General features: G+C 43.0%; 1 protein-coding gene across 11 annotated transcripts in view; it reads right to left on the reverse strand.

The window, feature by feature from the left end:
* Nucleotides 1-821: 821 nt before the first annotated feature.
* Nucleotides 822-15,813, reverse strand: part of mast2 (microtubule associated serine/threonine kinase 2) — a 140,800-nt gene continuing 125,808 nt past the window's right edge. For 10 of the 11 annotated variants that reach the window (XM_076876095.1, XM_076876096.1, XM_012924158.4 and 7 more), the window contains 13 exons: nucleotides 15,088-15,189; nucleotides 13,362-13,484; nucleotides 13,169-13,278; nucleotides 12,681-12,835; nucleotides 12,085-12,233; nucleotides 11,570-11,749; nucleotides 11,102-11,344; nucleotides 10,640-10,866; nucleotides 9,125-9,247; nucleotides 8,683-8,819; nucleotides 7,842-8,029; nucleotides 7,125-7,675; nucleotides 822-6,461 (listed from right to left, as the gene is read on the reverse strand). In XM_076876095.1, the coding sequence (XP_076732210.1) occupies nucleotides 4,914-6,461; nucleotides 7,125-7,675; nucleotides 7,842-8,029; nucleotides 8,683-8,819; nucleotides 9,125-9,247; nucleotides 10,640-10,866; nucleotides 11,102-11,344; nucleotides 11,570-11,749; nucleotides 12,085-12,233; nucleotides 12,681-12,835; nucleotides 13,169-13,278; nucleotides 13,362-13,484; nucleotides 15,088-15,189 (3,836 nt within the window). In that variant the 3' untranslated portion in view covers nucleotides 822-4,913. The remainder of the gene's footprint in view (nucleotides 6,462-7,124; nucleotides 7,676-7,841; nucleotides 8,030-8,682; nucleotides 8,820-9,124; nucleotides 9,248-10,639; nucleotides 10,867-11,101; nucleotides 11,345-11,569; nucleotides 11,750-12,084; nucleotides 12,234-12,680; nucleotides 12,836-13,168; nucleotides 13,279-13,361; nucleotides 13,485-15,087; nucleotides 15,190-15,813) is intronic. The other variant, XM_012924157.4, reaches the window with a different exon arrangement.

The following is a 15,813-nucleotide window of genomic DNA, read 5'->3' on the forward strand; positions in this document are numbered from 1 at the left end:
AAAAGCTTCAAAAACCAGAAACTTTTATAGTCGACAAATTTTAAAAAAACACCTTCCCCTTATTTAATTAATTAATTTGGTAAATAATTAACTGTTGACATTTTTTTAAAAATGGTCACGGGAGTTTTATCAGTAGCAAAAGCTTTAAAAACTTAGGAAAGTAAAAAAAGTATTTTCTTTTCAAAATAGAATTAATTTTGCTTGTTTTGACTGCATCACAGACAGACTATAACAGAAGGATGAAGTGGCCATGACATCATCAGTTGGCTTGTTAACATTTTGAAGCCTCAGGTTTCTGTTGTCCAGGTCATCACAGTAAAGTCAGGCCCTTCATTACTTACTGCCCATTACTTCCAAACTTCAAGAACTGACTCTTCACTTGCTGTCTAATGAATTCCATCTCTTGGCACCAGACAATCAATCTCATTCACTTCACCTGTCAGTGGTTTGAATGTTATACAAGTTCAAGATCAATGACATTACCCACCTATTTTTTTCCCTTTTGTTTCTAAAAGTAATCAGCAATTTAGTGAAATTTGTTAGAAACAAGTTCAATGATTTCATTTAACAAACACAAAAAAGGAATTTTCTTCCGAGGACTCAGCCACAAAATAACTTAAGAGACCTTTTTGCAGTGTAGCTGTTGTCAGCAGCTTGAGGCATTGTTTAAACCTGGGGTCAGTTGTCATTTATTGGATGTGACTTTATGTGTTCAGTGGAAGAACTCTCCCTAAAAATCTGCCTTAATGTAAAAAGCGTGATGCACCACATAAAAGAGAGCAAATTGTAAAAACACAATCAATCAGTGCACAACGCAAGCGTAGAGTATGAAAAGAAACTTTATTACTGTTGCAAGGTAACATTGACAACAACATGCTTTTACCACAATAAAAAATAAAAAGATATTGCACTGGTTTTTATTCTAGCAATGTTTTTTCCCCCCATCTCTCCCTCTTAAACCTTTTCTGAAGCTTTTACAATACACAGCTAAATCTTCTTTCTCATCTTCATCACTCCTACAAGACAACACAAAGCGTGGAGATACTGCTCTTGTCTACAAGACTCGAGGCAATAAAAGTATTTTTCTTGCTTTACAGAGCCAACACAATCCCTTAATATCAGTTTAACGGATGTACGTTGAAACAGCACTGAATCTCATGACGTGGTGGTTCAGTGGTAATAATAACGCTTCTCCTCGTACCTCATCATACCCACAGTCACATGTTTAAATCATCTATATGCCTCACAGTAAAAGCTCGTCGATCCTTGTGATGCTTGTGAGTCAGAAGCGTAGGGAAGATCTTCAGTGACTAAATCATAATTCCATTTGTTAATCGATCCCAGGACTTGGGACGAAGCGTGGGACACCATAAGCAGGTCAGTATACTCAGTTCGATCTGTGGAGGTCAATCGAGAACAAAACTGCCGCATGAGAACAGAAGTTGTAGAGCACACTTATATTTTGTGGTCTGGAATCTCAACACGGTTATCATCTGTGGGGGTTTACAAATGATGAAACTACAACATTTGTGTTTGCAATCATAGCAAAATGAGCTTGCTCCTTGCCAGCACCAACCTCACTTTGATGCCTATTGGTGAATGCTAGCTTTCAGATGACCCATGAGGTCAAATCCACGTAAGTTTGTTAATTGGAATTGGAATACAGTCTTTGCCAAAGACCGTTTTTGCAGATTTGTGAGGCGGCAGTACTCACATTTGACTGATATTGGTCACCATTTGTTAGTTGATATATAACGTAGATTTTTAATAAGGATACATGAAAACATGCTGTTGAAACGGACTCTACTCTAGTTCCAGTTTTTCTGTAAACAGAAAAATCCAAAACTGAGAACACAGTTAAAATAAATCCAACTACTCGTTTCTTGCTTCAGTCCACAGACAGAACAGTTTTTGGGCTCAAATCTTTACACATGCTTACAATCACGTGCTCACTTGCTCTAAAAATTAATCAGTGGTTAAAAATCTGCCCACAGAATGATTTCTGCTCCAGGCTATTCTCTCTCCCAACACCATTATCTTGATAATGCAACAGAAAGAACCAAAAGGTTTGGACTGTGTGTATAAACAACATCCAGTATGGTCGGATAATCTCATTGACACTAAACTGTTCAAGTTTGATGATGTACAAAAAGTTATTAACTCCCCGACTCTCGTCAGATCGGCCAGAGCGCTCTGATCCTCAGAGGGGAACGGCTCCGTGCCACTGATGCGTTCCACAGACAAACCCACAGACAGCAGAGAAATGTGCTGAATCGCCATCATTTGCAAACTCTTCGTCACATGACACAATATGAACCTATCACATTATGCTCACCTTGCTGATAATCATCCTAGCCTGTTAGAAGTTCCATTGACACTCCCACCCCCCAACACATATACACAAACAAACATAATCAACATGTAAACATAATACAGATTACCACAGTCACTGTCAAAGTCACTTTTACAGTGTCCTTAATATGCAAACTGAAACGAATGAACTCTGCTGCTCCCCCTGCAGTGAAACAAGCTCCACACCAGACACAAAACACTTTAAACACACGAGAAGAGGCCATCCTGTGGGTTGGGCTTTGTGTGCTTTGAGCTCACTTTGAAAGATCAAACTAAAATTACTAAGGATCAAATCAGTTCGTCATTAAAGTGTAAATCAAAAACAAAAAACACTGAAATCACTGAATTAAACAAGCTAAGTGCAGTTTTTGCTTTCACCTGCAAAAACAGTAGTAGCTCTCGGAATCAGTGGTCAAACATCCAGACCGGCTCTCCTTTCAGTGACAGTTTGCCTTTCTTCCCAATCATGCGAGATCAACGCTTCGTGCAGAGCCTCATGACTGACACAGACATGTCGACAGCCCAGCACACATACACGGGTAGGCTGCAGGGAATTCTGGACACACACCCACGCAAACAGTGTATAAAACACAACATACTTTGAAATATTCTACACAGACGATCATGCACAGATTCCTACTCGTGTCATACAGAAAGAAAACTTTACAGGATGAACACAGCGAGTTGGTCCTGATACCAAATAAAAGCAGTGCAGCCTTCAGAGGCAGACGGGGGCCAAAAATAACTGAATGGAGACCCAGCAGAGCAGGGTTTCAGGTGAAAACTGGTCATGTTACTTTACATCCACTGGAATTCTTTTGTTTTAAATGGTGCATCTGAGCGTTTCTGCTTTAATTGAATTCTGGTATAACTAAATTAGGTTTTTGTAGACGACTGAGTCAATAAAAGTCAGGCACGTGATCAAATCCTTTGCATCTGCAGTGCCGTACAGCGGCAATCTACAATCCTATCTCACCACCAGGACCACTCACTAAATCTGTCTCCCTGTTTCTTTGCACAGAACAGAAAAATAAAAATGGAGCTGGAGGATCACAGTTATACCACAATGGGTGAGATCCACTGTCCATTTTGAAAGAGCAAGGGCCTAATGGGACAGCCGCTGACATCTATAAATAGCAGTGTCCAGGGTTTCCCCATTCCTAAAACCTGATCCCACATCATATAAAATACTCAAACACTGATTATGGGGTCAAGACAGTTAAAGGACATCGGAAAACCTGCAACAAATTATGAGTATGGCACAATCCTTGTAAAGAATACATGTATTGAAAAGGTAATCATCTAAAACTGACACAATGTATGGATGAATATATCTGGTAAAACAAGAGGGGAGAGACAATATTTCAGTATTTGTACAAATCCTGTACTTCACCCTAAATGTGCTAGTTTCCATCTGCTGGAAATCAGGACATTTCAGGGCTTAGACTATGTGAAAATGATTAGTTCAAACACTGAAGAGACACTGACTTGGCCGCATTCCTGTCCTGTTCCTCCGATACTTCACTCAGTGCGAGCCAACGCTGCTGTACAACAGCCGTGTCAGAAAGTCAGCAAAAACCACTGCAAGTTTTCATTTTATTTATTAGATGCTCTTATTTTAAGCAGTTTTAAAGTTAAAAAAACAACAAAAACAAACTAAAAAACTTAGCCGCGCATGATAGAAATAAAACTATTAAAAACACTGGGAACAGAGGATAATCCAGGAAAACGATGAACTCTGCAAAATGTCCAGCAGGTGCACAGTTTGCTGTGCAATAACAGAATAAAAGTTTCAGAGACGTTCAGTCGGCTGCAAAGGGTGAAGCAGACCCAGAGGGTCCTGAAGACCGACAGTGTTGGATCAACAGGGAGCACAGTGAGAGCAGAATTTGGCCTATTTCGCTGGGTGCTGCACGTACAATGACGATGCTTGACTCTTACTAACAATTCTATAATGCATTTAAACAGTTTACTAAATATAATGTTGCACTTTATTGCTCAGATACAACTTTCTGTCAATCATAAGTGGATGCTCAGAAAGGAAGGATGTGAATAGGAATAGAAAAGAGGGAGAAAGAGGAGTGCGTTAAGTAAGGCACATCCTGATCTCTTCGAGGAACATGTGTGGAGGCTCTGCTCGACATCAAGGTGAGATAATGAGGCAGCACAAGAGGAGTGGAAAAGCTGTGCGCGTGTGTGTGTGTGTACTTTTTAAAGTAGTGTCTCCTTGGACTGCTGAGCAGTACTGTGTTTCTAGCCCCTTATATGTTTGCAGAAAAGCAAAGACCCCCAAACTCCTCATCATATTCTGTCAAGCAAGAACTCACATGAACATAAGATAATCATAAAGAGCACAGAACAGCTGGATTAAAGCTGGGACTATCACATCTGGCTCTGCTTCTCAGCTCTCCTGCTGTGCGTTTACTTTGCTTTCTGATTAGTGTGATGTTGTAAATGTGTTTTTTCCCCGAACATGCAGTTTTTCAAAGTTTTAAAACTTGGAGCCAACACTGAGCCCTGTGATCTTTATGTTTTATTCTGGTACTGTGGTAGGTTTGCTGCTACGTCTTCTTGCTGGTTGCTTTGTCTTGTTGCGAGGCAGCAGTGGTAGCTGTCGTCGTCTGGGGATCTGACCTCTTGCGCTGAGGCTCAGTTGCTGCAGAAGTGGGTGGGGCTGTGCTAAGAGTGGACTGAGCTGCTGCTGCTGCTGCTGCTGCTGTTGTACCGAACCTCTGTGCAAATGCAGAGGTGGCAGTGTTGTCTCTGCCTGCAGACTCTGATGCATGCCTTTCTGGAACATCTGTGCAGGATCGAGGGTGAGAAGCTGGGGTGGTCAATTTGGCTGGTCTCATGTGGTTGGTGGTGGTTGGTGAAGCAACGCATTGAGTTTTCTGCCTGTTTGGGGAGAGTTGAGGTGACTGAAGGGTCGGGACCTGTTTGGAGGGGAAAGGGACAGGGTCAGCAGGTGGGACTTCTGAGGCGCCACCTCTGGATGGTTTCTGCTCCTTGGTGTTGAATTTGACTGGACCCAGAACACTTTTAGCTACTGTTGCGAGCTGGGACACAACTTTGTCAACCCCACTTTCAGAAGGGGGAACTGGGGATCCTGAACTTGAATTAGAGCTGGAAGAGGATGAAGGTGAGGTGCTGAGACTTGCAGCAGCAGCAGCTGCACACAGTCTCCGATTGTCAGCCTCCTTCTTCTCCTTAGGGATGCCTGGAGATGAGCAAGAAGTGCGAGCAGTATCGCGGGTGTCAGTGGTTTGGCACTCTGCAGTACTTGTGGTGGTCTTGGAGTCTGTGGTCTTTGGAGTACCTGTGGAGCTCTCTGTACAGGGAGTGGTGATTCTGGATCTGTCGATCATTTGGCCATCTGCTCTGGGTTCTGATGGTACAGTCTTTCCCATGACAGTCTTTGAGTCTTTTGGAGGAGCTGGCTTAATAAAAGTGTCCTTGCTAACTGAGATGAATGCACTGCCTGGTGTGGAAAAAGGAAGGGGACCCTGAATGGTATTTGTTGTACTGCTGGGCTCTAGAACCTTCCTCTCTCGTCTTGCATCGTCCTCTGTGGACGAGGCCAAGCTTCCATCTGTTGACCCTTGAGAGCAGGGAGTCTGACTGGGCTTAGTCTCTGCAACAGGTGGTAAAGTGTGCGAGTGGCTGGGTCTGCCTACCTGAGAGGGCCCTGTATGACTGAATGTAGCATGAGGAGTGCAGGGGGAGAGGCAAAGGGTTGGCAGCGTGCCTCCAGGACCTGTTCTCACAGTGGTGGGTCTCAGAAGAGGAGGTGGAGTAGACATATTCCCCCTGCGTCCATCCTGGCTGTCCTCTGAGCCTTCGTCTGTCTCATCCTCAGATGAATCCACCTCATGGATGGCATCTTGCTTCTGCAGAGACTCTCTTCGCTCAGCTCTGTCTTGCCTGATGGCTGACAGTTTGTCCTTCAGCTTGCTCTTCCCTGCTGACAGACCCAGTGAGCCAGACACCACACCGAGTGTGCCATCTCCTTCCTGCCGCCCTAACTTCCTGGATGAAGAAGAGTGTTTGTGCAGACTGCCTTTCTCCACGCCGCGTCCTGCTGAAGACAGCAGACCCTCGCTGGATGACTCCTAGTGGTCAATAAGCAAACAGACACAGAATATCCTTGTTAAAGCACTCACCATTCTGAAAATCCCACTCTTTGCACAGTGAAGAGAACCGTTACCTATCCTGAGATCTGCTGTCTGGGAAGCTAAAAACTGACAGTGTTGTGGATTCCACTGTTAGAATTTAATCGATTTCTGCAATGTGCTGTGTTCAACAATAATGTGTTTTGGGGAAAGCTAAACTAGGTTATGGGCTTGACTGTGCTGGTATATAATACAAACTCTGCAATAAAACTTTCTCTGCTTGTGTCTAAGAAAAAAAAGTCATCTGAAACCCCACAGAAGAAGCAAAGCTCAGTAGAGCTACAACATTTCATCACCAGTTTACACACATTTTATTTTAGCTTTAACTTAGTTACCATTTGGGAACAATAAGTCCCACACACACACACACACACACACACACACACACACACACACACACACACACACGAAGACTTCTTCTTTACATTTTGGATCTCATTGCCTATTTGTTATATCAAAATAAAAACTTTTTATCTCCCCCACAACAGATGTATTTCCAAATGTAAGAACCATAATACTTGCATGTCCTAAACAAACTCTCATTATTATGATTATTTTGTTGATTATGTGTTAGACCCAACTTTGTGTGAAGGTAGTATCTACCTGGAGGCTCTGTAAGCTCGGCTCCCTCTGCAGAATCTCCTTCTTAAACTCAGAATGCGAGATGTCCAGGCTGTGTTTACGGCTCCCCACAGCTGCTCCAACTGCCAGCTTCTTTTCTGCTGCTGCTGCCATGCCCGAAGATGAAGGAGAGTTAGTGAGAGAGGCTGCTAGTTTCTCAGCTGACTGCACCCTCTTGAGGAGCGGAGAACGTGGAGGCTCTGCACTCTTGGGTCTGGATATCTGCCTCACCAGAGGAGGAGAGGAGTGGAGCTTCACAGGGAATGACTGACCCATGGCAGACTGGCCAAGAGTGTGGCTGGAGAGTGGTGAAGGAGAGCGCTGAGGAGAGCTGCTCTGAGGGGTGGGAGAAGGTGTACGGGCCAGAGGGGAGAGGGGAATGTTGCCAGCTGACTTGCGCCGAGGGGAGCGGTACTGGCGCTGGAGCTTTGGTGCAAGTCCATGTAAGGAGCTGGGTCGAATGTGGCCGGAGCTTGCTGGAGAGTTTGGGACGCTCGAGCTGGGTGAACTGCTCTGGGAAGAGTTCCCACCCACTGTGGGGTATAAAGGAAGAACAATAATGTAGCGGAGATATACCAAATATGATTCGTTTTATTTTGAATGTGTGTTTTGCACATGTAAAAAAACAAAACAAAAAACAGACATACACACACAGATTTAAAAACAAAAAACAAAAATCTATCCAAATGTGTGTCTCACCTGAATGCGTGGAGTCTGGCGTGGACCTGTAGCCCTGTGTTGGGCTCCGAGGTGACAGATTGTGTGTTGGTGAGCCGGGGCCACTTTCCCCTGATGACAGTGAGCGGTTTAAAGAGGACAGACTGCGGCTAGTGTGGAGGAGAGATGCCTGTTTGGTGATTTTCCGGAAAAGAGATGTCCTCTTCTTACTGTGGGAGGTGAAACAATTAATTGATCAAGAACTGTCTGTGTAGGTTCTCAGTCATAAAAGTCATGGTCTTAGGAGCTTAAAGAGGAGGTAAGTGGACTTCTTTATGTTTGAAGACATTTAAACTCTCATCCAACCTGATTTTTAGTTATAAAAAAGCAAAAGGTAAGAAGCATTGATCCATGCTGGATCATCCTGGTAAGTAAATTCCAAAAGGTGGATTCTGCTCATCTGGACGTAGTGTTTTCAGTGGGAGAAACATTTTGTCACTCATCCAAGTGACTTCTTCAGTCTCAGCAGACTGCAGGTTTCCCCAATCTTATAAACAGTACATTTGCACAATGACTGAAACTAGCACCACTGACGAACAATGGGCTGTGAGGTCAGTTCATTGATCATTAATATGCAAATTGTCACGACCATTGATCAACAACCACTGATCAAAGGGCAAAAGGTGAAGAGTCCCACTGTCATTGTCGCAACATCCCTGTTCTGGGACTGTTTTTAAACCAAAGATCACCTCTGATCCTCTTGGATCAGAGGTGAAATGTTTTCAACAAACTGAAACAAGTCCAACTGTCCAACAAGATTGTTCAAGAATTCTTTGCACAAGCACGCTTGTTATTGCTCGACTTGTGTGTGTATATTTCCCACCTGTCCTGTCCCTCCTTGTTCTTGGTTTTCTTATTTCGTCTTGCCATCTTGGATTTGTGGGTAGTCTTTCGAGCAGGGCCGACTTTGATGGACGTGTTCTCAAACGGGGTTGCAGAGATGGACACTTTGGCACCACTCTGAGTGACGACCAAGCAATAGAAACATTTCTTACTTTCAGAAAAAGATATCTTTACAAAACATTTAAAGTTGTGTGTATGAGCTGAGAAGTCGAAAGGTCTGACTTCTCAACTCATACACATGCAAGGTGTAAAATTCTGTTACCACATGCAAGGTCACAGAATTTTTATCAGCTTGAATCATATCTTTATTTTGCAAAGAATCGATTTAAACAGAAAGAACACAAACAGAAGGAGAAGACTGATGTTTTTGCTGTCCGCTGAAAAAGTTACTTTAGTGAGTACAAAAGGTTGTGATCCCGTACCTTTAGAATAAGCTCCACTACCTCTGTGTGAACCAGGCCATGGACCGGCTCCCCATTAACATGGGTGATCAGGTCACCCTCTCTGAGCCCTGCCTCGTGGGCCGGTCCCCCTTCCTCCACATGCTGGCAGTGAGCAGAGAGTTAGACGAGTGTAAGGGAAAAAAAAGAGGAGGGAGAAAGTGAACGAAAAAAGTACTATTACTGCCACCTTCTGTCAAACAACAAGAAACCTGCAAACACAGTGATACTATTACAGAGTCATTTCACAGACATCTGTTAAAACAAAGTGATAATGGGGAAAGAGCTACCACACATGAAAGACAGTTTGGCCAAATAGTTTAACAGCTTAAAACAAAAAAATATTTTTTATTGTTAAATCTGATACAAATTGTGTTTTCAGATATCTCGGTGAAAATAGCAGCTGCATCCACAAACGTTAGTTAAAACTCTGCTATGCACACAACAAACAAATACGATCCAGAAAAGGAGCTACCTTCTCTGAGCCCACGCCAATTTAAGAGGAAAAGTTCAAAACTATCCTGAGCTCTCATCAATGAAAACTTGGTCTGTCCTGTAGCAGAGACAGACCAAGCTTGTTATCTGCAAGCAGCTGAAAGCCAGTTGGGGTACATTAGTGCACATAGGATGGGTAGTTTCTCACATCTGTGAAGGCCGCCGCAATGTATACAGATTTTGAAGCAATGCATTTTACCTTTCAAGGAAGACCTTGTTTATTTCATCAACACAAACATGACTTTATGACTATATTGTAATAAAGCTGCAGATGCAAAACTGGCCTGCCTGCAGCCCGGACCTGTCGACTACAAACATTTATAAAGACAAACACAATAAAGGGGGGCACTAAATGTTGAACACCTGAAATGTTCTATCAAGTAAGAAAATGAAAACATTTAGCTTTCAGAACAACTTCATTTGCTCTTCTCAGTTTCCAAACACTTACAGAATTTCACTTAAAGAGAGAATTACCAAACAAGCCTAAATGTGTCCCTGCCACAACTATTTTTAAATGTCCTGCTGGCAGTTTCAAAAATGAGTAGCCATTCATCTGCTGATGTGTTTGTTTTACTTGATGTATTTTATCAAGTTTACTTTCCTTCATATCCTTAAAAGCGATGTCTTACAAATCATTACATTCTGTATTTAACTGACATTTTATACACCCGGTGTAGCTTTAGCTTTATCCTTTTGTCCTATAGTCCACTGTTTTTAACTCAATATATATCACAAATTTACAACAACAGTCGTCTTAACACACTTTATGGTATAGGTCAAGACCCTGCAGTATTTGAAAATAAAGCCCAGCAATCAGACAAAAAGTTAATGAGCAAAAACCTGGTGACAGCAGGGAGAAAACAACTCCCTTTTAACAGGAAGAAGCCTTAGGGAAGACCAGAATCAGTCAGGGGCAGCTATCTGCTGTCACCAGTTTGGTTTTTCTTTTAAACATATGGTACTTATCATCAGTATCATTACTAAATCTGGTGCGACACTCACCCAGACCATGTGATGTACAGTGTAGATGTCAGAGTCACCCATGTACACTCGGATGGCTCTCAGAGTAAAGCCATACTTCTTTCCAGCTCTGTGGATGATGATGGCAGGTTTGACATTAGTCACAGCTGGAGACAGGTCCCGGCTTGGTGAAGAGTCTCGTGATGATGGATTGGATGACAGTGAGTGGGGAGACATCGGGCTGGCCAATGGCGAGGCGCCATGATGGTCTTTCAAAAAGCAAAAAAACAAAATAAAAAACCCAAAACAAAACACAAAAACCACACAAAGAACAAAACATGACAGATTATACCTGATTTCATGTAGCATGGTTGCAGATTCATTCTACTCTAGTGCAAAGGACAGCAGCTGTCCACAATAATTCAAAATACTATGACCAAGTTAATGCTGTTCATGTTGTCTTTTTGGTTTTAAGAACCTAATTTTTTGAATGTTTGAAAGCACCTGCAGGAATCATCAGCGACAGCGTTGTAGCCGAGGCCGACTTGATGACCTTGTTGAGCGGCCTGGTCGTTGCGTGTCTGTCTGCATCTCCAGACAGCATGCGATGGCGAGCCCTACGAGCTGCCAGGTCACTGATGGCCTTTGGAATGGAGGGAGAGTCGCTGTCTGCTGCAGCTTTGGCACCTCCGCTGGCACCACCGTTACTGCTGTTGGCACGTTCGCACGCATCGCCTGAACTGCCTGCTGTATTCACATAGGAAAATTGAGGAATAACACCAAAAGTAGCAAATTAGGTCAGACCTGAAAGCTTTAAAAGATGTGGAAACAATCTTTTTCGTTCATATTCATCTTCACATTTGTAACTTTTTCATGTGACCCATTTAATCCCCCTAAAAACAACAAACCACATTAGTACTATTAGCATTAACATTTTTATCTTAGTATATAAGGTGTTTAAACTACACTGACGAGTGAGTGTGGCTTTGCTCAGTTGGCTGGAGGTGGAGCTTGGTGTGGTGGGAGACTCGTCGAGCTTCAGCTCTCTTTCAACTGGAAGCTCTGGGATGGCGAGGGGCAGCTCATCACATCGCAGGCCCCTGACTGCATTTGGGCCAAGCAGGCTGGGACTCTTTCGACTTCCAAGTGCACCTTAGAAATCAGCAAATTAGAGGCACAAATAAGTTACAACTTATTATATCTTATTACATCTTTTTTTAAAAATAAATAAAACATTTATGAATAACTTCTTTTGGGCTAAGCTACTCGCTGTGCTATGTGTACTGGACATGCACATGAAAGAGCATGACAGATACAGCATATTTATCAGAAGAAACTGGGGGATTTTGTGGCAGGTAAATGCAGGAACTGGTAAAAATTAAAAACTTCAGCAACAACTTGTAGGCAGTTGTTTGTAGACTGTGCTGAAGGACAGTTTTGCCCTGAAATTTGGTTATTTCAGTTTATCAGAGCTAGCCTTTCTTTACCTTGCCCTTGGCCTCCTTCCTCCTCTGAAGAGATAGCAAAGCGCGGCATCTCAATGATAGCAGAGCAGCAGCGTCTCCTGACTGTCAGGGGTGGGCTTGAATCACTCTCTGTGTGGGAAGACTCAGAGACTGACAAACGCTTCCGCAGGCTGTAAAGGTGAAGGACAGGACAGAACAAACACATGAACAGCTACTAAATAAAGCTGAAAACATCATCATCATCATAATTTTTAACTAGAAATAAAGCAAAAAGTACATAAACCAGCAAACATGCTCACTTGGGGCATGCAGGGGAAATTTGGGTAAATACATATGGCCCACAGCCTACTGTGGCCGCAAGAACTGGCATGAAATGTGGGGCCCAACTGGACGACAGTGGGACATACCCACAGTATGCCCATTGTTTATGTGTGGGTTTCCCTACTGGAGCCACAAAAGGGCAAAACTGCTATGGACCATGAGCAGGCCCGGGGCCCACGCGGGTTTTTGTCAACAAGACCACACAACCCCACAGCTCACCCACAAATACCCAATGTGGATTTGCACAGACATGTCTGCTCGGAAATATCTGTTGTCTTTTTTGTAAATGAACTCACATCTCCGGAGATCCCACCATCCAAGATCGATCTCTGGACTTGAGTCCACTCAGGCTGTCGATGCGATCTCCTCCCTCCTCACTGAGGCTGCGTTTGGTGGGAGGAGGTGTCCTCTTTTCCTCATGCAGAGACAAACGTTCCATGCTGCTGTACACCTATAAAAACATTTCTCTGCATCAGACATCATCTTTAGAGCAGAGACTCTTAATCCTTTCTGACTCTGAATATATATGCAATGCCAAAATCTTTGATGGTCCTCAGGATCAAATGGTAAGCTGCCCTGGCATTAAGAATATCCTCCAAGTGTATCAGTTCAAACACACTAAAACAATCAAAAATATGTTAGTATCTAATATTAAATTATCAAAAGATCATTTATTTCACTGATATCTGTCATTTGAGGGTTTTGGCTTATTTACTGAGCATAACCTTCCAAATAAAGATCCAGCTGATTTAAAAGTACAAGACATGGATGAGTCAATGTGTACCTTGCTGAAGCGAGGCGAACAGGAGGAGAATTGTCGTATCTCCACGTGTTCTTCATCATTGGTATCGTCCTCCTCCTCTGAATCCACGTGGTGGTAGCGATCAGAACGAGCTGAGACAGACACATGTTGGTTGTGACGAGACTACATGACTTTCAAACAGTGAACAATCTCTGTAAGGCACTGGCAGACATACTGTCAAAGTAACTGGTGTCATCCTCTGACTCCAGTTGGGGGATGAACTCGGCTTTCTGTCTTAGCAGGCTGTTCCAGTCCAGATCTGTGAAGAATTGGTGCTGCTTCACCTCAAAGGCACTTCCTGTGGAGTTGAAAAATTAAAGAGAAGATAGAAAGGATTGAGATATATATGGTGGGTAGGTGATGGGGTGGAGGTGGAGTGGGGAACACAAGCATCAAAGAACAACCTACAAGTTAGCAGAACGCATGCTGACAGGGTCTAACTGAACATCTACAAAAAAGCCAAAGACAGTGATGCGGAACACAAAAAGGCCTCTGAAACATGGGAAGAAAGAGAATTACATTCCAAAATAAGTTTTTCACTATATACTACCAGTCAGAAGTTTGGACACGTCTTCTCCCTTTGCTTTGATTACTGCTTTGCACACTTGGCGTTCTCTCGATGAGCTTCATGAGGAAGTCACCTGAAATGGTTTTCCAACAGTCTTGAAGGAGTTCACAGAGATGCTGAGCACTTGTTGGCCCTTTGGCCTTCACTCTGCAGTCCACTCATCCTAAACCATCTCAATTGGGCTTAGGTCAGGTGACTGAGGAGAGCGGGCCATCTGGCGCAGCACTCCATCACTCTACTTCTTGGTAAATAGCCCTAACACAGCCTGGAGGTGTGTTTGGGGTCATTGTCCTGTTAAAACATAAATGATGGTCCAACTAAACAGAAATGGGATGTTGCTGCAGGATGCTGTGGTAGCCATGCTGGTTCACTGTGCCATTCAATTTTGAATAAATCCCCAACAGTGTTGCCAGCAAAGCACCCCCACACCATCACACCTCCTCCTGCATGCTTTACGGTGGGAAGCATGTATGTCGAGACCATCTGTTCACCTTTTCTGCGTCGCTCAAAGACACGGTGAGTGGAACCAAAGATCTCAAATTTGGCCTCATCAGACCAAAGCACAGATTTCCACTGGTCTAATGTTCATTCCTTGTGTTTCTTGGCCCAAACAAATCTCTTCTGCTTGTTGGTTTTCCTTAGTAGTGGTTTCTTAGCAGCTATTTGACCATAAAGGCCTGATCTGGGCAGTCTCCTCTGAACAGTTGATGTGAAGATGTGTCTGCTACTGGAACTGTGTGGCGCTTATTTGGCCTCTAATCTGATGTGATGTTGGTGATGATGGACTGTCGTTTCTCTTTACTTAGCTGATTGGTTCTTGCCATAATATGAGTTCTAACAGTAGTTCAATTCTACAAATGAACCCTGACAAGGAACACTTGTGAAGTGAAAACCATTTCAGGTTACTACATCACAAAAGTCAAAAAAGCAAAGAGTGGCAAAGGGTGGTGGCTGTATCTACAATGTCGAAAGCAGTGAAAACAAAGGAAAACCATTACATGAGAAGGTGTGTCCAAACTGTGTAGTAACAGTTATTTCTACATGACTAAAATGATAAGGGAGTTGAGATGAATGGGTTCCAACACAATATTGCAATTTCACACAGCGGCAAAGGCAACGCTACTGATTTCTTTGAAGGTTCAGCAACCAAAGCAGTTTTACTGACACACTGCCAAGGTCAAAATAAAAATCTGTTTAAATAATTCACACAGGCACACCAGCACACTCCTATGGTCACATACATTTCTACGTTTTGTCTTATCTTAGTGTAGCACTTCTTTGTGGTAATGTTTATCTAATTCTTGAAAAACTCTTTTGCTTTACAGTGCATTACCTGTGCCCAGTCTCTCCAGAGGATTTTGTCTTAGCAGCTTGGAAATAAGGTCCTGTGCATCCTGAGGCAGAGCTTCATCCCCCTCAGGCCAGATGATCTCATCTAGCACAGCACAAAGACATGCACACGACACTTTGATCTTACTGAAATGAGTCTGTATTCATTTAAAAGAACAAACAAACAAACAAAGATCAAATTCCCTCGATTCTCAGACTTTTGTCTGACTTTTGTCTACCAGTCAACCAACATTATCCAACAATGTTGGATAATACCTCCCATCCACTCCATGACACGCTGGTCAGTCACAGGAGCACGTTCAGTGAGAGACTGAGATTACCAAAAAGCACCACTGAACAACACAGGAAATCACTCCTGCCTGAGGACATCTCTTTGTACAACTCCTCCACTTAACACACTGTATACTGCAATAGCTACACCCTTTTTGCACATGCTCTTCTTTCTTATTCAGCTATTTATCAATAAGTGACTTTTGTGCGCGTGTGTCTGTGTGTGTGTGTGTGTATATATATATATATATATATATATATATATATATATATATATATATATATATCTATCTCAGAGGTGTGGACTCGAGTCACATGACTTGGACTCGAGTCAGACTCGAGTCATTAATTTTATGACTTTAGACTTGACTTGAAAAAATGTTCTAAGACTTGTGACTTGACTTGGACTTTTACACCAATGACTTGGGACTTGAATTGG

The sequence above is a fragment of the Maylandia zebra genome, linkage group LG17 (genome assembly GCF_041146795.1).
Source record: "Maylandia zebra isolate NMK-2024a linkage group LG17, Mzebra_GT3a, whole genome shotgun sequence".
NCBI classification, from domain to species: domain Eukaryota; kingdom Metazoa; phylum Chordata; class Actinopteri; order Cichliformes; family Cichlidae; genus Maylandia; species Maylandia zebra.